This window comes from Coffea arabica, chromosome 10c (assembly GCF_036785885.1).
Source record: "Coffea arabica cultivar ET-39 chromosome 10c, Coffea Arabica ET-39 HiFi, whole genome shotgun sequence".
NCBI lineage: Eukaryota > Viridiplantae > Streptophyta > Magnoliopsida > Gentianales > Rubiaceae > Coffea > Coffea arabica.
In genome coordinates, this window is record NC_092329.1 from 17,303,498 (window position 1) to 17,325,918 (window position 22,421).

General features: G+C 36.7%; 1 protein-coding gene across 1 annotated transcript; it reads right to left on the reverse strand.

The window, feature by feature from the left end:
• Positions 1-2,063: 2,063 nt before the first annotated feature.
• Positions 2,064-5,279, reverse strand: LOC140015839 (protein FAR1-RELATED SEQUENCE 5-like). The gene is made up of 6 exons (XM_072068664.1): positions 3,162-5,279; positions 2,958-3,038; positions 2,719-2,790; positions 2,446-2,553; positions 2,264-2,332; positions 2,064-2,135 (listed from the first exon to the last, which is right to left on the reverse strand). Exons 1-6 carry the CDS (start codon positions 5,277-5,279, stop codon positions 2,064-2,066), a joined length of 2,520 nt encoding a protein of 839 aa, XP_071924765.1.
• Positions 5,280-22,421: the final 17,142 nt, after the last annotated feature.

The window sequence follows — 22,421 nt, forward strand, 5'->3', positions numbered from 1 at the left end:
CAATTATAAACAAATTGTCTAAGTTTTAACATACAAGCAAATGACAAGGTGCCTGTACAAGCACATCAATAAGCGGTAACAGCTTATTAATTTCTTGTAACGTACATATGCTGGTTGCAACTTCTTGTTACACTTGAAAGGTAAGGTGACTGACGTATAACTGGGTATTCACGACCCAATGGTTGTTGGAGTACAGGTCATGATCCAATCGAATTGAACCATTATTCCATCCACACACTATACATTTGACCAAACGTTGAGTCTATTCTCTCGTTAATAGGTGGTTGCCATGGCTTCATCAACTCACCCAGGAGTACTATCCTGTGGAGAACAGCATGAAATGACACAGCAAGCAGTTGGTCAAGTTGCCAGAAGAAACCATTTACTATGCATGGTCTGAAACAGGTGCTCCGTTAAAAATTTCTAACTCTTTTTTTCTCCCACCTTTTTCTTTATCAGTAGATCCTTTCTTTCATCCAACCAAAAAGCAGTAGCTATCAGCATAGTCATGCAATCCACAAACGAAGGATCTCATACAAGCTCACCATCAAATGTTCGGCAAAAAAGACGGAAAGTATCGTTGGGTCCAACAAATGCCATCAGCAAGTACGAAACACCAGACGGGAGGATTTTATATGGTACCAAACGCGAGTTCAAGAATGCTCCGCTTAACACCAACAACTCTCTGGGACTAGCTGGTCACATTTTTAAAAATACCGTCAATAATCATCTACCGTCTGGCTATTCCGTTATGAACCATGAACCCATATGGGAGCCTGTTCGTGAGCGAAGAATGGAATTAGAGGTACTTTGTCGCTGGCATGGCCTCCGCGTCCCGAGAACAAGGTCGGCGGATCTTATTATAGGACCACAAGCCAATGATGCAAGCGTATTACATAGACTACAGCGAGAAGTTATGCAGATGGAGCGTAGGCTTCACAGGTTTCACGAGATCCAAGCCGCAAAAAGACATGGTATTAGAAAACAATTTGATGTTCAGCACATTTTAGCAGATCCCATGCTTATATCCGATCCGGACCTATCTGACTTTACTGAATCAAGCGACGATGACTTTCAAAGGTACATACCCCATTGTCTAATGCATGACGGCGTTCCCAGGTGTTGTATGGGATACAACTGATAACAAGGGATGTAGTTCAATGTTTGTTAGGGTAGCGGTAAAACTATACTCATTATAATCTCTACTCAAACAAATTGCTTACCATATTTGGATATTAATCATGCCTGTTAAACAGTCGTAACTAGTTGTAACGTAACAGTAACATATCCCTAACTGGTTGTAATCCATTGTGTACTGTTCGTTCTTCCTTTTTTGTTGCATTGTAAAACTTCATTTTAACGTTACAAATTAGTTCTCCAAGAAATCATTTTCTTATGCGCACCTATTACCAACATGTGGTCGTGACCTGACTTGACCATAATTTAATTAACCTAAAAACTTGTAATACCAATTGATGTGCCTGTGATATATCATGTCAATGGTGCACTAAATTCGCCAAGCGATGCAAAACAAATGGCCTAAATGATAATGTTTTATAAAAATAGCCCAATAATAATTCGAATTTATCATCATAACAAAATCAAGACAATTTAGACTTTAGATTGTGTTATCCTATATATCGTACCTTTGGCGGTGCGATCTATGCCAATAAATATGTTATTAAGGTATGCAATTGAATGTAGTAGAATGGTATACATATCACGATAACCATTCAACTGTTATGGTCGATTTAGTGAAAAATATCCGATCACAAAAAATACGTTTAATTCTATTGTAAAATTGTTACTTCAATTTTCTACCAACTTTATAATTTTCTAACAATTTTATACAACCCAATACAAACTATTGATGACTACTAACATTAGATGCGATTACAATTGTAATCCATTTGTCTAAATTTGAAAAGAGTGAAACATCAATGGTGCCTGTATAATCTCGTCAACAAGTTGTAACAGCTTATTAACTGCTTGTAACGTACATATGCAGCATTCTCAAGTTGGGATAACCACTTAATGTCTCGTTCAAAATGTATAGTTACACATCATTCATCAACCTCATTTTGGGGGGAGGCGACGTCAACGCGTAGTTGCAATCCCTGTGTGTTATTTCTTCCCTGAAATGCGTAACGATGGCAAATCAGCAAATATTATTAATAAAACATACGATTAATGATATACGATATCCAAGTCTCCAATTAATAACATTACATAAATATGTGCTGTAACGATAAAAGTTTATCACCTGAGGTGATGGTGCAAATACATGATATGCATCAACATCACAGTGTGTTGAAATTATCCCACGCTCCTCCTACATTATATAGTATAAGTAATCGACTGTCAACAAATCATTACCAGTGCCTATATTGCTCACTTATAAAGTTAAATTGGACTAGACATTATAACAAAAATGATATATCAGACCATTAAGACATCTCTGATGGAGTTATGCTTGAAAAAAATAGAAAATCTGAGATGCATCCATTCTGTAGGGACACTTGCAGGAGGCCCCTGATTAGCCAAACGGTGGATCTTGAAATAATAAAAAATAATACGTTATTAAAGCGAACATACGTTAACTACATAATTTGCATGATTTGACAGCCTTCGGGAGCCCACCGTTACAATTAAAGAAAAAAAGGTAGCTCTACTACATGAACAAGAAGGTTTTATTTTAACTACTAAATGCATGCATACCGTTTGACTTTCATCGGTATCGGGAGCAACAACATTTGGAGGGCCATTCACTGTCTGACTCATTGAATGCGTCTACAAGTTTCGTATGGGCCAAATCATTGTATAAGACAAACAAAATACATATATCAGGAGGGATGACGGCCGTAACAACATTATCACACAATGTAACATCAATGCAACTATTTATGTTGTTAGAAACATCCAAATAAAAGTAAGAGTTATGTCCATTTTATATTAACCGAAACAGAGTCAGTAGATGAACGGCATCCCATAAACATGTATTCCTCAAATGAAACCGATGTCGGCTCCGATTCTGAGACCTACAGTATTGACACGACAATAATATTATTTCATAATGAATGTTACCTAAACTTTAGTTAATAGTATAACAATAACTTAGTTTTAGCATAAATGTTCCCCAAGTACCAAAATTTGATCCATACCGTAGTCTGTGTAGTTCTTGATAATCTAGATTTTCTTTTTACTCTGTCAAATTTATCGACCCAACTTCGCATCACTTTACTTTTCTTCCCACCGCCTCGTTTTTTAATGTCTCTTGCGACTACTGCCTCCCCCATTTCATTTACAATTTCAATTTTATCTCGTTCCTCCATATTCAGATTTTTTTGATTTTGCAAATGTTGCTCTTCACTTTCTGAGAGGAGGAGCTCAACTCTCTTTGACAAATCGGATATGACAGTGATTGCTACTTTGCTGGTGTCCTTCGACATTGCTGCTCGAGTTGCGACCTTAATCATGGCTGGAGCGAGCTCCCGATAACGAGTTGAAATCATGACTTTAGGATCAGCCACAACTTCCTGTCCTCGCCGATCAAAACAATCTCCAGCCCGAGCTCTTTTTGTCCATCGCCTCTTAATGTATTCAGGAGGAATTATTTTTATGCCCACGGTATCAAACACCTTCAACGCGTGCCCACATAAAATGCCTTCATTCTCGTATTTTTTGCAACTGCAACGTACACTTAGATCATTCCGATTGAATACTACTGTTCTTTCAGGTCCTCCATCATACCTCATGACCGTAAACTCCACAAACATCGCTGCATCTTGTTGTCTCAATATAACCATAGCTGTTGACTCGCCATATTCATTTTGGAATGCAACAAATACGGTTGGTGAATACGTCTCTGATGCATGCACAAGCATAGGTGTTTGCCTTAACCCTACCATGGGGAGCTTTTGCCTCATTTCATATTCTGCGATCAGTTCATTATGTCTCTTTTCATCAACCACCTGATTGAAATGTCTAAAGAACTGCACAAGGTCATGATCCAGTTTCAAATGATTTTTAATTGCTGCATTTAGGCTTTCGCTGAGTTGGGTGCTTCGCATTCCCGCAGTCCATCTTTCTTTCATCATGCACCTTGCCCATTTATCACGAATTTTGTACAACCCCGAGAGCCATTCATTATTTTCAAGATTGTGTTTCTTCACCATCGCCTCCCACACCCTATTGAATTGTTCCACTTCTTGAAACTCATACATGCAGGCACCAAACATGTATGGAAGATCACTATTTTCCTTGTAATGATTGCCAAGATGTTTCATAAAATTACGCCTTATGTGAAACGTACATAGATCATGAAATGTTTCAGGCATGACAATTGAAAGAGCGGCTGCCATGGCGTGATCTTGGTCGGTTAGTATGGTACTTGGATGTTTTCCGCACATTGCTTCTAAAAATGTACCAAACACCCATTTGAAAGAATCTATCGTCTCATCATACATAAGGGCAGCACCGAATATCACAATTTGCCTATGCTGGTTAAAACCCACAAATACTCCAAGTGGCCGGTATTCTTTATTTGTTTTGTAGGTTGTGTCGAATGTGACTACGTCTCCAAAAAAGTTGTAGTCAATTAACATTCCTGCATCAGCCCAAAAGATATTCGTTATTTGTTCTTCACAGTCCAGCTGTACGGCATGAAAAAAGGATGGATTCTCGAGTGTTTGCTCTTGAAAATAATTCAGCATGCTACCTGCTTCTCCATATTTCAAGCTCCTTTCCCGTCTTGTTCGAAGATATCGTTTAAGATCATCCCGAGTATATCCCACATTACCCATCCCACCTGCTTCCGTTCCCATAAGCTCATGGCTCTGTTTCAATGAAAACCCAGCATCCTCGCTTATTTCAGTTTGGAATCCTTGAGCCACACTCACTTTTCTTTGTGATGGCATCATGTGAGCACATTGAGCAATGTGCAACTCATGATTATGCTCTAAGACAAGGTCATGCACACGGTACTTCATTGTCCCTCTAAACAACACGATAACCATCTTAGCTCCACACCCTGTTTTCGTCGGCGCTCGTGTCCTCTTTGGCATCACATCACCTTCGTACTTGCGTTTCACACCTTCCTTGCAGCAACTATATCTCCTAGACGTGGTCATGCCGTCTTTGTCTTTATTCAGATAGTCTTTACGTACACTGAAACCCATTTTAAAGGCATACTTGTTGTAAAACTTGTACGCATCCTCTTCACTGTTGAACTCCATTCCTAATTCAGGGGTCCCATTTTCTGCCAATTTGCTGCAATCCATTACTTCTACTCCTGCCAATTATGTATCAAACACCCTAATTTGCAACATTTCATGAATAGTATGTACATAAACGCCAATATAAATGTATATTACCATTTATAATGTGTTATGAATCACACATTACTCGTATACCAAATCCTATTATTACGCTTATCAATATGATTAATGATTCACATCACCTTACTTTTACTCTAAGACAACGGTATTATCTATGTACAAATACAACTCCATGTACACTAACTTATACGGACTATAATGTATTGGTCACGCGTTGTAAGTCTATTTGAACTGTATGTACTTCCACGCTGGTGATTATATTTTGATTCTAGATTCTTTAACTTACTGGACCTTATGTCATTCGTTAATGACAACCGCATAAACCAACTCCACATTTTCTACTTTTTCTACATTTTGAGGGCCAAACAAGTACTTTCTACTCATTGTAATATATTTCTTACATCATGTAATTGACTTACAACACAAGGTTCACCCATTTATTATTCACATATGTGTTTTTTCCTCTGTTTCACCCCATTCAACTCTACGCCTCTATTTTATACACACTGTATGGTCAGGAGAGGGGCAAACTAATATTACTCCATGAGCATGGACCAATTACTAGATGCACAATAATTCATATCAATTGTAATACGGTGGCTATAACATGTAACTAATTTACAACAAGATGTATATTCATTCACTTGTTAAATGTGACTTTGTTTCTCTCATCTTTCCCTAATTCCAGTGGATGATTTACTTGAATACATAACCCTACTTTCTACTCATTGTAATATATTTCTTACATCATGTAATTGACTTACAACACAAGCTTCACCCATTTATTATTCACATATGTGTCTTTTCCTCTGCTTCATCTCATTCAACTCTACGCCTCCATTTTACACACACTATATGGTCAGGAGAGGGGCAAACTAATATTGCTCCATGAGCATGGACCAATTACTAAATGCACAATGATTCATATCAATTGTAATACGGTGGCTATAACATGTAACTAATTTACAACAAGATGTATATTCATTCACTTGTTAAATGTGACTTTGTTTCTCTCATCTTTCCCTAATTCCAGTCGACGGTTTACTTGAATACATAACCCTAGGTCTTCCAAAAACTACTATCCCATTATAGTCCATCACTGAAAAGCTGAATGCTCACACAAACACAGATACGGTACACACATACAAATACAGTACAACTTCACTATTCTTCTATCATCTTCATATTATGTCTTCAGTGACTCTAATTTCATCCTTCCTTTAACAGATGTGCATTTGGGTGACAAATTATTGGCCACAATTACTGACATGGTTCAGTCATGTTACCTTGGTCTGCTAATACGCTTCACGTTTCACCGAAATCGGAGACGTAGCTGCTTCTGCTATTAAGTTGAAGGACAAAATCTGGTTTCGTGAGATGCTGAATTTCCTCTATTTGCTTCTACCTTACCGCCGCTCTTGCACGCATTCAGAATACATACAACACTCTTATACCCAATTGGAGACCACAACTGCTTCTGCTATTCAATTTTACGGACAAACTTTGGCTTCATCTCTGTTTGCTTCTTCCATGCCGCCTGCCTCTCCACCCATTTTTCTGTCAATTGCTACTTTCATCAGAGTAGACTACACCCACTTCACCTAGAAACACCCAGTAGGTTGAATCCCACCTGAACTTCAGCTTTCTGCCTTCAGTGAGTGGTTGGTCAGAGTAGATTACCTTCACAATTTAATTATTTGGCTTCCCTCAGTTTTGTTTTCTGCAGCTAATTCAAAATTTCAACTTGAATTTCAAAAACCAATTCTCTTCCGTTTGCTCCGTCTGCTCCCGTTTGGAAGTCAACATTTTTTTATTTGGAACGGCATCGTTTTTGTGCCCTGCTTCAGCCTTGCTGACTTGGCTCATTTGTCTCCTCACGTTTTTTATTGTGAGGAGACCGTTCAGGAGCGGTCGTCTGAGGACCGCTCCTGCCCCGTATCCCGGAAAAATCTACCGCAAAATGTAGGGTCTGGGATCTGGTTTTCATTGGGTTTTGGATATTTAATTCATGTTGATGATGTGGCAGATTATTGTCTATTTGATCTATAAGTGAACTCGTAGACTAGATCTACCAAGTATTTGACCATTTGAATTAGTGTCTCAATGTCCATGTTGCACATATATCTATCGATGTGTTCGATGATGAAGGCTGGTGTTCAAGTATTAAATTTTTAGAAAAAATTAGAGTTATAAAGATTATATTTAATAAACTTTACAAGGAGTATTTTTTTTATAGCATTAAACTACAATCAATGAATATAATATATATCAATTTCAATCATAATAAGAGTTAGAAAGGTGAAACATCCTTTGGGTTATGGCGAGTTAAGTCAAATTTTTTTTTTTTTACAATATCCAACTTCAAAAAGTACTTCAATGGTCAATCAAAAATACATCTAAGCCCCTCATTAGTTTGACTATTGTATAATAGATAATTCTATCAGTTTAGAGTTGCTAATCATATAAGCTTTATAATCCTAAACCATGTCGTCAATGATAAATATAAACAAGTTTCACCAAATGAAATCATTTCTCTTAAAAGTTAAACTATTCAAATTTGAGGAAAGAAATTTCAGTATAATTTACATAGTGTTACAATTGCAATAGCACTATGAATCATTTTGCAATCCATGATTAATAGAAAAAAAATACAGAAAAAAATTGCTAACATTAATTAAAAAAATTCATAGAATGATGTAAGGGCGAACAACAAATTATTCAAATAGCTAAAAATATAAACTCAAATGAAAATTTAAAAAGGCACTCATGTAACCCATATCCAACAAAAAGTGGAATGCTTTGTTGCTTGTGTATTGGTGTTCGTTAGAAAAATTAATTTTTAAATATTAAATATTAATTTGTTCATCTCAATTACATTTATTCTTTCAAAACAATTGATTTTTTTTTAAAATTTTGTGAAACCATAAAAGAAGAAATTTCAAAGCATCATGTTTATGAGTAAAGCACGCGCTCCATTACTAATTTATTGATTTTCTAAAGGGATGCTGACTGATGATGAAGAATCATAGCAACCGAAAGGTCAATGAAAGTTGGTGAAAGCCACTACAATGATTATGATGTCGTCATTCTTTCCCAAGGCAACCACTATGATAAAATTTCAAAATTGTTATTTATGAATAAATCCCAGTTCAAATGGACTTTATAGTTTAGACTGGGTCATAATGAAAATGGTGGTCAGTTTCCTAATGAGGAATGAGTTTAGACGATTAATTGACACTTTCTACTCATCCCCAATGAAGAAATACATAGTTTCCGCTTTATGCTGTTCAACTTAAACTGATTCTTAGTACTAATCGTCTAAGCTCATATGACTCTTTCACCAAATTGGTCGAATGAAGGTTAGACGTCAATTCTTAGTACTAATCGTCTAAGCTCATATGACTCTTTAGTTAGGCTCTTTTCCTCCCGAACGCAAATCTACAGCTAGCGGCCACATCCTTTTTATCTTTTTCTTTCAATCGTTTAAACTCCATGTAAGCCTTCAACTGCTTCGTGATTATGCGGCAAGGCTAAACCTGTTTATCTAGTTGAGGAATAATCAAGACCCGATTACACGGACAATTGTGAGATCGTTTTAATCGTTTTGCTCTATTTTAAATTCCGCGTTCGTGGGTATTTAATTATTCTCTGTTTTAACAGCCTATTATTGTTTAGATTTATTGGATCAATGTGGCCAATTGTTCAATTGTCTGAATAGTATACTGCCAATTAGGACAAGGGTACGTATCACTTGATTGTTTTAAATTAGTGGCGAATGACACAATTTCATTGCCTCGCAAGTAGTCTAATCTGGGTTGTGGAAATAATTAATCTAGTTTAAATGTACACACATGTGTGTTTGTTAACTAGAATTGGGTCTCTCTAATTCCTAAAGCTGAGAATAGATTAAATCCTTCGAGCGTCTCTGGGGTTATCTAATTTACAATAGGGTAGTTTAAGAGTGTCTCTGGACTATCATATAATTAAGGAGAGATTGGTGGTTTAGCGGTTGTTGAGTTGCTTTAACCAATTTATTTGCGAACGTGTGAATTAATTTAGGTATCTATGATCAATTGCTTGAACCGGTGCCGAGATTATCTCCTTGACTAGGCTGTGTCAATTAATTGTTTATTACATTCATTAACTACTACACTTTTGCGATTTAGCAAATCAGTACCCCTGCATCTTTAATTTATTTCTTTTATCTTCCTTCCCAAAATCCCCCAAATTCTCCGTGTGTGATAAATCTATCAGTTCTCTGAGGAGATGACCATACTCACTACTATACTCATTCAATTTCGGGAGTAGGTCTCATTATAAATTTTATTTTTGGTGGTTTGACAGCCATTGCATCTTCATCTTTCAATCCGTTGGATTTGAAAGAAAACGCTGCCTTGAATTTTTCCAGTCTCTTCAGCACCTAAGAACCACAAAAATAAATGAAATCAAGAGTGTTAAACATCTGTAGAAAGGTTGAATATAGATAATAGCACATCCATATCTATACTTTTCATCTTGCTCCATCAAGTCATTGCAAAAATTTCTAGATCTAATACAGCTACAGCCCTCCTTTCAGAGAACACAACCACATCATTTGAAACAAAAAAGTTTTGTGCTCTGACCTCGGTCAATGAATTTAACAGAGGATTATACACCTTAGGAGAATATTATGTAAAAAGTGTTGGACCTCTGCTCTTATCGGAATACATGAGTATATCTAAAAAAAGAATTTCTATATTTTACCTTGAGTTTCCCCACGCTATGCATTAGGATCTGACATGCATATCCTTTTACATTTTTCTTTCTTATTTTGTTTCCCATTTCTAATGCTGGTATTATTTTGGTTCGGTTTACTAATGTTTTGTGTGCTTACTCTCTAAAATACAAACTGCTTCAGCCACTACTCTAAGAACAATAAGTTCTCTCACTACCCATCAATTATAAGTATAAGAACAGAAGCTTTTATACAAGGTATAAACATAAAATGATCAATATGACTGTCAAATGCATACTTCATCCTCGTGTCCTTGGCATCTGCGCTTCTTTTGCTGCTATAGCTGTCTTTCATGTTCAGCATTGTTCATCAACTGTAGGTCAGCATCTGCATTATCCATGAGTTTAGCTGAGGTTTGGACTACCCACTCTGAGCAAAAGTGTCAGCATTGCTTGGACTACCCACTCTGAGAAGAAGTTCTATTATAAAATATGTTCAAAACATCTCATCCTGCATGAGATGTCATTTGAATCATTTTTTTACATCTTATCCACCCTATGGATCTGGCTAATCGTTGAAGTGTCACAATCCGTCTAGGAGTCATAAAAATACCAAAAAAATTCTTGTTCTGTTAGACTTCTTTCACAGGGTATTAGGAAGGATTACTGCTTGAGCCAATCCATAATCATGTAAAACATGCTGAAGAATGTCATAAAAAAGCATACAAAAGCTTAGTTGCAGGTGTATAGTAATTTCATGGTGACATCAAAGCATTTCAGGAGAAAAATAATAAAGCACTTTCTATCAGGTCAAAAAAATATTATATAGTTGTAAATTGCCACTTTGTATAATTTGCAAATCCGATTAAGTCCAAAGTATCAAATACTAAGCATTATGACACTAAATTAGCTAGAACAGATACAAGTTGACTATGTTAATTGGCATGAATAAAAAAGATTTGTAAGTTATAGGTTCATTTTAACTCTCTGCAGAAAACAAACTTACTCTTATCTGTCTTTTGTTCAGTTGGAAGAACACTAAGCTCCTTTCTTTTCTGCAGTATCTGCTGACGCACGCATCCTTGCTGTTAGGACCGGGCCAGGAAATAGACAAACTCAAATTAGAATAAAGTAGGCGGTATAACCGACCATATAATAGATAGGCGGTAGATACCAGCCATATAATAATTAGGCGGTAAAACCGACCATATAAAGACGGATAACAAAGCAAATAAAAGACACAGAAGATTTACGTGGTTCGGTCAAATTGACATACGTCCACGGGCAAAGAAGGAGCAATATTTCTACTATGAAGAAGAAATACAAAAGCCGTAGGAAAGTGGTTCCTAGGCCAAAAGGCACTTATAAAAGGTTTAGAAAATATTCCTAAACACAATACAAGAGAACCTAAAATATTTAACTAAATGGGCTAGATGACTCAAGAAGCTAATAGCCCATATAACTCTCTTGAGTGGTGCAATTAATTTCTTCAATAGGCTTCCTTATTTATAACCTTCAGCAGCCGACTTTTCCTTGCCATTGTTTGATGTGGGATGAAAGGAAGAAAACTTCCTTATGCAGCATCTGATGTGGGACGAAGAATTTTGCCACACAAGGTCAAATCTTGCGGCTCAACAAATCTCCACCTTGGCATAATTTTGAGTTCCACCATCAATAGTAAAACTGCTCCACCTTCTCCACATAAGCCCCAACGGACTTAAGTCACCAACAACGAATACCAACCAAGTCCAAGCACTGTTTGAACTTATAAACTGGAAGAGGTTTCGTAAACATATCGGCTGGATTGTCCTTAATATTGATTTTCTGAATAAGGACCTTTCCTTCTGCAATGATATCCCGAATGAAGTGATATTTCACATCAATATGTTTCGTCCTCTCATGATACATCTGATCTTTAGTCAAGTGTATGGCACTTTGACTATCACAGTGAATAACAGTAACACCTTGATGTAGACTAAGTTCGCTAAATAAACTCTTCAACCACAAGGCTTCTTTGACTGCCTCGGTCAAAGCCATATATTCTGCTTCTGCAGTAGACAAGGTTACGACAGGTTGTAGAGTAGCTTTCCAACTAACAGCACAACCGCCAATGCAAAATACATAGCCTGAAAGCGATCTTCTCCTATCAAGATCCCAGCGTAGTCTGAGTCTACAAAACCAACCAAAGTGTTATTATTTTTTCCAAACTCCAAACATACATTTGAAGTACCTCGCAAGTATCTGAGAATCCACTTCACAGCCTGCCAATGTGGTTTACCAGGGCAAGACATATATCTGCTAACAACACTGACTGCTTGTGCAATATCTGGACGAGTACAAACCATTGCATACATAATACTGCCGACTGTACTGGAATAAGGAACCCATGCCATATAATCTTCCTCTTCATCTGATTTTGGTGATTGAGCAGCAGATAGCCGAAAATGGCTAGCAAGAGGAGTAGATACTGGTTTAGCATCTTTCATGCCAAAACGCTCCAAGACTTTCTCAAGGTAATTTTTCTGGGTCAAAAATAACTTCCCTACTCCTCGATCTCGATTGATATCCATGCCAAGAATTTTCTTAGCTGCTCCCAAATCTTTCATTTCAAATTCACTATTTAACTGCAGTTTCAAAGTGTGAATTTCTGACAAATTCTTGGCAGCAATGAGCATATCATCAACATATAACAATAAGTAAATGAAAGAACCATCATTTAACTTCCGGAAGTAAACACAACTATCATACATGCTCCTTAAATAACCATGACCCAACATAAAGGAATCAAACCTCTTATACCACTGTCTTGGAGACTGCTTCAATCCATATAAGGATTTCTTTAATAAGCAAACATGGTCTTCCTTACCTTCAATTTCAAAACCCTGGGGTTGTCTCATATAAATTTGTTCTTCAAGTTCGCCATGTAAGAAAGCTGTCTTAACGTCGAGCTGTTCTAACTCCAAATTATACATGGCAACTAAAGCAAGCAAAACACGAATAGAGCTATGTTTAACAACAGGTGAAATATATTATTAAAATCAACACCTTGTACCTGACTATAGCCCTTTGCAACTAATCGTGCTTTATACCTTGCATCTTCAACCCCTGGAATACCTTCCTTTTTCTTGAAGACCCACTTGCAACCAACAATTTTCTTAGCTGACGGCGGCTTTACAAGAATCCAAGTTTCATTCTGATGAAGAGATTCAATTTCTTCATTCATTGCAATCAATCACTTTGCAGAATCATCACAAGAAACTGCTTCTGAATAGGTGGAAGGCTCACCAACTGCATCAGTTTCTTCTGCAACAGATAAAGCATATGCAACTAAATTTGCATATCCTTGTGGTGGTCGAATGTCTCTCCTTTGTCTATCTCTGGCTATGGAATACTCCTCTTCTTCTGAACTATCTTCAACAGTAGATTCAGGTGTATCTACTGGTACTTGTTGAATAGAAGATTTGGATTGAGAAGGACCAAAACTGCCAATATCAAGCTCCACCTGCTTCTGTGTACTATCAGTAGTACAAGGACTAGAAGACTCCTTTTTGGAAGATAACATAGACAATTCATCAAAAGTAACATTTCTACTGATTACAAATTTTGGGGATTTGGGATCAGGACACCATAATCTGTATCCTTTCACCCCAGAAGCATATCCAAGAAAAATGCACTTTTTAGCTCTAGGCTCCAATTTTCCATCATTCACGTGCATGTATGCTGGACACCCAAAAACTTTTAAATTGGAGTAATCAGCAAGAGTACCTGACCAAACTTCCTCAGGAGTTTTGAAATCAAGAGATGCAGAAGGAGAACGGTTGACAACATAACATGCCATATTGATTGCTTCTGCCCAAAAGTCGTTTGTCAACCCTGCATTAGAGATCATACATCTTACTCTCTCCAAAAGCGTTCTGTTCATACGTTCAGCCACACCATTTTGTTGAGTCGTCATCCTGACGGTGTGATGTCGAACAATTCCTTCATTTTTGTAAAATTCATTAAATTCACCTCCACAAAATTCCATGCCATTATCTGTTCTCAACCGCTTAACATGTTTTCCTGTTTGTTTCTCAATCAAAACTTTCCATTGCTTGAAAGTTAAGAAAACATCATTTTTATGCTTAAGAAAATAGACCCAAACTTTCCTTGAATAATCATCAATGAAAGTCAACATGTACCTGGCACCACCTTTAGAAGGAGCATGAGAAGGACCCCATAGATCCGAATGAATGTAATCAAGAGTACTTTTTGTCTTGTGAATTGCTGGGGAACTAAAGCTGACTCTTTTCTGCTTTCCAAAAATACAATGTTCACAGAATTTCAATGGACCGGTACTTTGTCCACACAGAAGTCCTCTTTTGCTCAATATGCTCAAGTCTTTTTCGCTCATATGCCCCAAATGCATATGCCATAATTTGGTGATGTCTGTATCTGATAAAGATGATGTTGAAACAACAGCAGCACCTGTAACAGTAGATCCCTGCAAAATATACAAAGTACCAGATCTGTGTGCCTTCATAACAACAAGAGCTCCTCGAGTGATTTTGAGAACTCCATCTCCACCTGAATACCTGCACCCAATAGACTCAAGAGTGCCCAAAGAGATGAGATTTTTTTTCAAATCTGGAACATGTCTAACATTTGTGAGCGTCCTTACAATACCATCGTACATTTTAATCCGGATTGTGCCTTTGCCAACAACTTTACAAACAGCGTTGTTGCCCATTAAGACAACTCCACCTTCAGTTGATTCATATGTTGAAAACCAGTCCTTATTGGGACACATATGATATGAACAACCCGAATCTAAAATCCACTCATTGTTAGATCTAAAATTATTTTCTGTTGCACAGAAAATAGTTCCATCATTCTCATCAACGGCAATACTAGCCTCGGTGGTTTCACTCCTTTTCTCCTTTTGCTTTTCTTTATTTTTCAATTTAAAGCAATCAGAGATAAGATGGCCCTTCTTTTTACAATAGTTGCACACCACATTTTTATGTCTGAATTTGGATCTATTTCTATTTTCTGGGCTTCTCTTTTCAAATCTACCCCGAACAAACAAGCCATCGGCTTAACTCCCACTAGTTTCCCCAATAATATCCCTATCTATATGCTCTTTAGATTTTAGTGCAGATTTAATTTCTCGATATGAAATTGTTTCCTTTCTATAAATCATAGTGTCACGGAAATACTTAAAGGACTGGAGAAGGGAACACAAAAGTAATAGGGCCTGATCTTCATCATCAATTTGCGAATCTATATTCTCCAAATCCATAATAATGGAATCAAATTTATCAAGATGGGAGAGTATAGATGTACCTTCAGACATCCGAAGCATATACAAACTCTGCTTCAAATATAGCCGATTCTCGACTGTCTTCTTCATATACAAAGCTTTCAATTTATCCCACATAGCCTTGGCCGAATTCTCCGTTGCTACCTCACGCAATACCTCATCGGAGAGATTCAAAATTATACTGGATCTAGCATTCTTATCCATATCAGTGAAATCCGCATCCTTTACATCTTCTGTTTTGTTCTCGATTCCATGAATCGCTAGATCAACTCCGTTTTGAACAAGAATGGCCTCCATCTTGAGCTGCCACATGCCGAAGTTGACATTTCTGTCGAATTTCTCGACAACCGTCTTTGTTATCGTCATTGTTGCCACAAAATCTGTAAGCTGAAGTTTGTCTCAAAAAACTGGCAAAACAAATATGCAAGTCTTGTGAGCGGGCCCCACAGGATAAGCGGGCCCCACGGGATAACGGACCCCACAAAGTGAACAGGCCCCACGAATAAATGGATCCCGCAGGATGAGTGGGCCCCGCAGGATGGACGGACCCCATGAGATGAACAGGCCCCACGAGATGAACCTGTCTTGCAAAATATATCAACCAGCTCTGATACCAGTTTGTTAGGACCGGCCCAAGAATAAACAAACTAAAGTTAGAATAAAAGTAGGCGGTATAACCGACCATATAATAGATAGGCGGTAGATACCAGCCATATAATAATTAGGCGGTAAAACCGACCATATAAAGACGGATAACAAAGCAAATAAAAGACACAGAAGATTTACGTGGTTCGGTCAAATTGACATACGTCCACGGGCAAAGAAGGAGCAATATTTCTACTATGAAGAAGAAATACAAAAGCCGTAGGAAAGTGGTTCCTAGGCCAAAAGGCACTTATAAAAGGTTTAGGAAATATTCCTAAACACAATACAAGAGAGCCTAAAATATTTGACTAAATGGGTTAGATGACTCAAGAACCTAATAGCCCATATAACTCTCTTGAGTGGTGCAATTAATTCCTTCAATAGGCTTCCTTATTTATAACCTTCAGCAGCCGACTTTTCCTTGCCATTGTTTGATGTGGGATGAAAGGAAGAAAACTTCCTTACGCAGCATCTGATGTGGGATGAAGAATTTTGCCACACAAGGTCAAACCTTGCGGCTCAACACTTGCATCAAAGTTAAATTCATCTTTATCACTAAAATTAGAAGCTTCGGACAACTTGGCATCTGATTGGCTCTGTGGTTCTTCCCTTTATGAACGTAGAGCCTTTGACTGTCATCCCTTGTAGCTTTTGTTAAGAAGAGAGGCTTTTAGAGTGAGAGAGAGAGAGATTGGGGAAGTTTTCCATGTATTTCACTTATCTATATACAAAGATACAAGTGCTTATTTATAGGATTACACAAGAGTAGTAATTAGATTCCTACCAACTACCAACTACTAATACCTATCAAATCCTTAATTGATACACATTAACTCCTAATAGGATATTTACAACCTCACCTACCAACTACTACAACTCAATCCAATACTCCCCCTCAAGTTGGTGCATAACTATTGTACATCCCCAACTTGCCTAATGAGTTGTTGAAAATCTTAGTCGGCATAGCTTTTGCGAGTATATTGGCTAGCTGATCTTCTGACTTCACGAACGGAAAACCATATCACTCTTTCTTCAAGGTTCTTCTTGATGAAGTATCGATCGACCTCAATATGCTTAGTACGATCATGTTGAACCGGATTATGGCTGATATCGATAGCAGCTTTGTTATCACAGAATAAGTTCATCTCTAACTGAGAAGCAAAGCCGATATCGGCCATCGGCCTCTTAAGCCACAGAAGTTCACACACTCCTTTAGCCATGCCTCTAAATTCAATTTCTGCACTCGATAATGCTACCACCTTTTTCTCTTGCTTCTCCAAGTAACCAGATTACCACCAACAAATGTAAAGTCGCCTGAGGTTGACTTTCGATCGGTGGCATCTCCTGCCCAATCGGCATCAGTATAACCTTCAACATAGAGAGTGCCGCTCTTGGAAAATAGGAGACTTTTCCCTAGAGACCCTTTTAAATATCGAAGGATCCTCATCACAGCTTCCATGTGTTGATTACTAGGTGAATGCATAAATCAACTGACCACACTGACAGCATAGGCAATATCAAGCCGAGTATGTGACAGGTAGATCAGCTTACCGACCAATCTCTGATATCTCTCTTTATCAGTCGGCTTCTGATTTGGAAATTCTCCCAACCTGTGGTTCTACATAATCGGCGTATCAGTAGGTTTACAGTCTAAAAGCCCAACTTCTGCCAAAAGATCTAGCACATACTTCTTTTGAGATATGAGGATGCCTTGTGCCGAACTTGTCACTTCAATTCCCAAGAAGTACTTGAGATTTCTGACAAGTATATATTTACGTGTTTTAAATGTATTTTATTAGTTAGTTTTGGTGTGTTTTAACCACTTTTATAGCTAATTAACTAGGAATCTAGTGAAAGTATGCATTTTGTGGTTTAAAGTGTGAAAATTGCATTTCTATGAATTTTAATGGTAAAAACTTCATGTTTTTGTAGGTTTAAGGATTCAATCATCAAATGGAATGAATTGAGAAGAGAATTGGATGATTATTGATGATTTGAAGTCGTTTAAAGAAGACATGAAGTGCAAAACATTCAAAGGAAGAAATGCAAGTGAAGACAGTTTCAACACCTTATGATATTTCAACTATATCTTGAGCTACAAGCATTGGATTGAGGTGATTCTTGAACTATTTTGAATTTAAGAGATAGATCTACGTTTGGTATGAAGACATCGAAGTCCAGTTCAGTAGTTTTCATGGTCAAAAAGTCGAAATACAGAAGTGCATGTTCATGGTCGAAAGCTAAAACAAGGTTCTGACCAGTCAAGGGTATTTTGGTCATTGCTTGGTCCACAGAACTCCATATTGGATGATTCTTGATGCACTGGAAAGCCAATGCAAAGTGCTACAACTTTTATGTTTTACATAAGAGTTAGTTCAGCCTCTAACATCAATAAAATATCAGTTGAAATTGAACAAAAAATAGAGCAAGGATGAATTCTGCCCAGAAAAGTGCAAACCTGCAAAGAGTAAAACGGGGGGAGGGGGCCAAAACGCGGGCATGGGCCGCATTTCCTACTCGCATTTTAGTAGATTTCGGATGCAACTTGCGCTGCAACTTGTGCTCTTTTCACACAACCTTTTTGATCATTTTTTCCGCAAAGATTCCGGCTGGAAATGATCAAATAAGCATGGAAACTTTTTGAAGCAATCTTGGAGAGTTTCAAGAGTCAAAAATGACAATTAGAGACAACTCATTTGGCTCTTGAATTGTCTATAAATAGAGGCCTTTGGAGAACATTTTCACAACTTTGGAAAGTTAGAAAAACTTCGCAAAAATGTAGTGTTCACTAGTTTTGGTTAGTTCATTAGTATAGTATAGTATAGTTAGAGTTAGTGTAGTTTATTCTTCTTGTATTTGTAGCTAAACTTAGATGAAGTGAAGGATGAAGATGGAGAGCATGGAGCTCAAGTGACATGGGTGACATTTCTCCTATCACTTTATTTCTTGTATTGCATCTTATGTTTAGTTATAACACAAGTATGGATCTTTTCTTTCTTGTTCTTCATGTTTAGTTAAAGTTTATGCCTAGAGTTATAGATGAACTTTCTATGTCTTGTTTGTGATGTTTACTTGGTTATTTTATGATATTATTTTGAGCAAGTTATTTATCACTTTTGCTTTTCTAATCATGATTAACCGGCCATTAATTGTGATCATCTTAAGGTGTTAAGTTTGCAATGAGAATTGAAATTTAACACTAGTTCAAAGAAGTGATAAACCTGGGGAGTTCACTCACGAGAGTAGAGGAGCAACTATGTGGCTTTAGTGACTTGTTTCATGTAATTTCATAGAAGGAATGAACTTGTAGTTAATTTCATAATCACGAGAGTAGGTATGGCTTAGTTACAAGTATAGTTGATTCACTACGAGAGTAGTGTGAATACATTAGGAAATTACGCCATAACTAGCCAAGATAATAGCATTCACTTAATCTGTAATCACATTTGCAAGAGTAGTAAAGAATTCCATATCTTTAGGAGCTTTCTAGTGTTATTTTCATTACTTTTATATTTATGATAGTTTAGATAATAAAGGAGTTCGAAAAACACCGGTACTTGAAATCTTTGCTGTGGGATCGACTCTTAATATCCTATAGTCGCTCATGATTCGTATACTTGTGATAAATCGCGTGTGGGGTATTTAGGATTTATAAATAGAAAACTTGATTGTGGATGAGTTAATTGTATATGTATACCCTACGCACGTCAAGTTTTTTGGCGCCGTTGCGGGGAAAGATTTGTCAATATCGGTGCCAAGAACAACTTTATTAATTTAGACATTTTTACTTTGTTTTTCTTGTGTTTGTTGTGTCTAGTGTCTTAATTTTTTTTAGTGTCTTTTTGAGTCTTTGTGTAAGTTTTTTTTTATATGTTTAGAGTCACCTATTCTTCTTGACTAAACGTGTTTTTGAGTTACTTTGAAAACATGTTTAGGAGTTCAAGGAGAGTAGAAAATATGAGGAGACAATGCATGAGAGAAGGAAGATCGGCAATAGATGGTTACTATGTACAAAACTCCTTGAATCGAGATAACCAAAAAATTACTGAAGGTATGTCATTTGAAGATGGTTTGAGGTGCTTAAAGGCTAAACTTGATATTATAACGTTAAAAGTTCAAATGAACACCATTATGTATGAAATTGAGCAAAAAAGGAATGTTAATATTTTTAATTCTAATCATATGATCTGTGACTTGTGTGGAGGTTATCATGCTACTCGTACATGTATGCAAGTACAAAATGTGGATTATTATGGTGAATTTGAGCATTATAATTCTTGTTTTGATCAATGCAACCCTAATCGGAGCAATTCTTATGCTTATGGTTGGAATAATCAATGTGCATATAGTGATTCTCCATGTTTTTATGATTACCAAATAAAATGTATCCAAATTGAATCTAAACCATCTTGAGAATTGGCAATAGAAAAGTTAGTTAATACGCCTTCATCTTAGCAATTAGAAAGTGAATCACTAGCTAACGATTCTAAGCCATCTTGGGAATTAGCTATAGAAAAACTAGCAAATGTAACCTCCGACCATTTTTATGGGGTTGAGGAAAGATTAAATGAATTAACTTCTCACTCTTATAGAATACAAGAACAATTATATGCATTGTGTGGAGTTATTTCTTCTAATGATATGCAAGTTGACCCTAGCATGAATGGTGAGCATGTTGCAAGTGAAGTGGATTGCCTTTTGATGAAAATGATGAATCTCAATTGTGTTAATGAAAAAATATCCATTTCACACGATAGTACCTTTGGAACTAACCTTGAACCTTAAGAGGTGAGCCTTAATAACTCATTTTCAGCCCTCTTGAGGAATGTATTAAGAGTATAGATTCTAAAGGTATTGTTGCCCAAGAAAACCATGCAGACATTCCTTTGGTGAGTTCTCAAGTGATACACATTCAAGATAATATCTATGAATCACTTGAGATAGGTAAGTCACTTTCATCTCTCTTATCATTCGATTATGTGGCTTTTGTTATAAAGTCACCTTTTAATGATCCACCATGACCTAAAATGGTGGATTATTCATTAACAAAGCCTCCTTGAGAAATGAGGCAAAGTAGTCGAGCCAGCGACTATAAACAAAAGTGCTTGTTGAGAGGCAACCCAATGTTTTAGTACTTTATGTTAATTTTTTGTGATTTTAAGTTTAAATTATGTGTTTGAGTTATTTTGTTGTTTTTCATTTGTAGGTATTGGAAATAAAAGCAAAAAGTGACCAAATGAGGTGAAAAAGCGACCTTTGATCAAAGATCTCAACATCTCAAATTGAGTAATTGTGATTTTTGATGCGTTGAAAAGTGTTAGAGTGTATGTTTAGATCATTGTACATATGTATGAATTGTTTATTTTGACAAAGAAATGATCTAGGGTGTATTTTGGAAAATTGGGGTCAAGAGCGCAATTTTTAGAATAAGTGCAGAATTTCTGAACTAAAAGTGCAGAATTGCAAAACGCACCACTGAAAACGTGGACAAGTCCCGCGTTTATGGGTCATGTTTTAGATGATCTACAAAAGTTTTTAGCAAAACGAGACCTAAAACGCGACTGCGCCTGCGTTTCACCTCACGTTTTTAGCCTGGATCACAAACATAAAACGCGGGCTGAGAAAACGCGACCAAGACCGCTTTTTTATTGTCTGTGTTTTAGATTCTGCAAGTGTCTATCCAAAAATGCACCCCCTCCCCCACGTTTTAGCCCTCGTTTTCCTCTTCCTCTTTTGAAACATAGAAAACGCAGGCCAGATTTCCATTTGTTCATCCTTTCTTACACCCGTGTTTTCTACACTCACACACACTCTCTTCACAAATTCACTCTTTTACTCCATTTCCTTGCAAGAAATCATCAAAACAACATCATTTAACCTTCATAGAGACTTTTGAACCGATTAAAATCTAACAAAAACATCTCAAAAATCAGTTTTAAGGAGATTGAAGGTTAGGGTTTCTCAACTTTTATCCAAGCAATTGGGGGTCAATTAGAGGGTATTTCATAGGGCTTTTGCATCATTAGCATCACCAAACATGCTTCTACGTGATTGAGGTAAGTTTCTTCATCAAATTTTCGTATTTTAGAAGTTGATATTTTTCAATTTCCTGAGCTTTCTGACATCTTTTAATTTCAAATATTTGATGATATTTATTTATATTTTTGGCCTCCAATATGCTTATTAAGGTTGTTTAATCATGTTTATATGTTTAAATGTAGTAAATTGATGAATAATTAGTTGTCTATATTTGGATAAAATGAGAAAATTATCTTGGATTGTTATTGAGCCCCTTTTGATGGATGTTTATGTTTAAAAATGGTTAGTTGATGATGTTTTAGCATGTACATTGTGAATAGAGAGTAATTTTGATGAATTTTGTGATTTATGGGGATAATTTTTGTTTAATCATGTTTATAACTAAA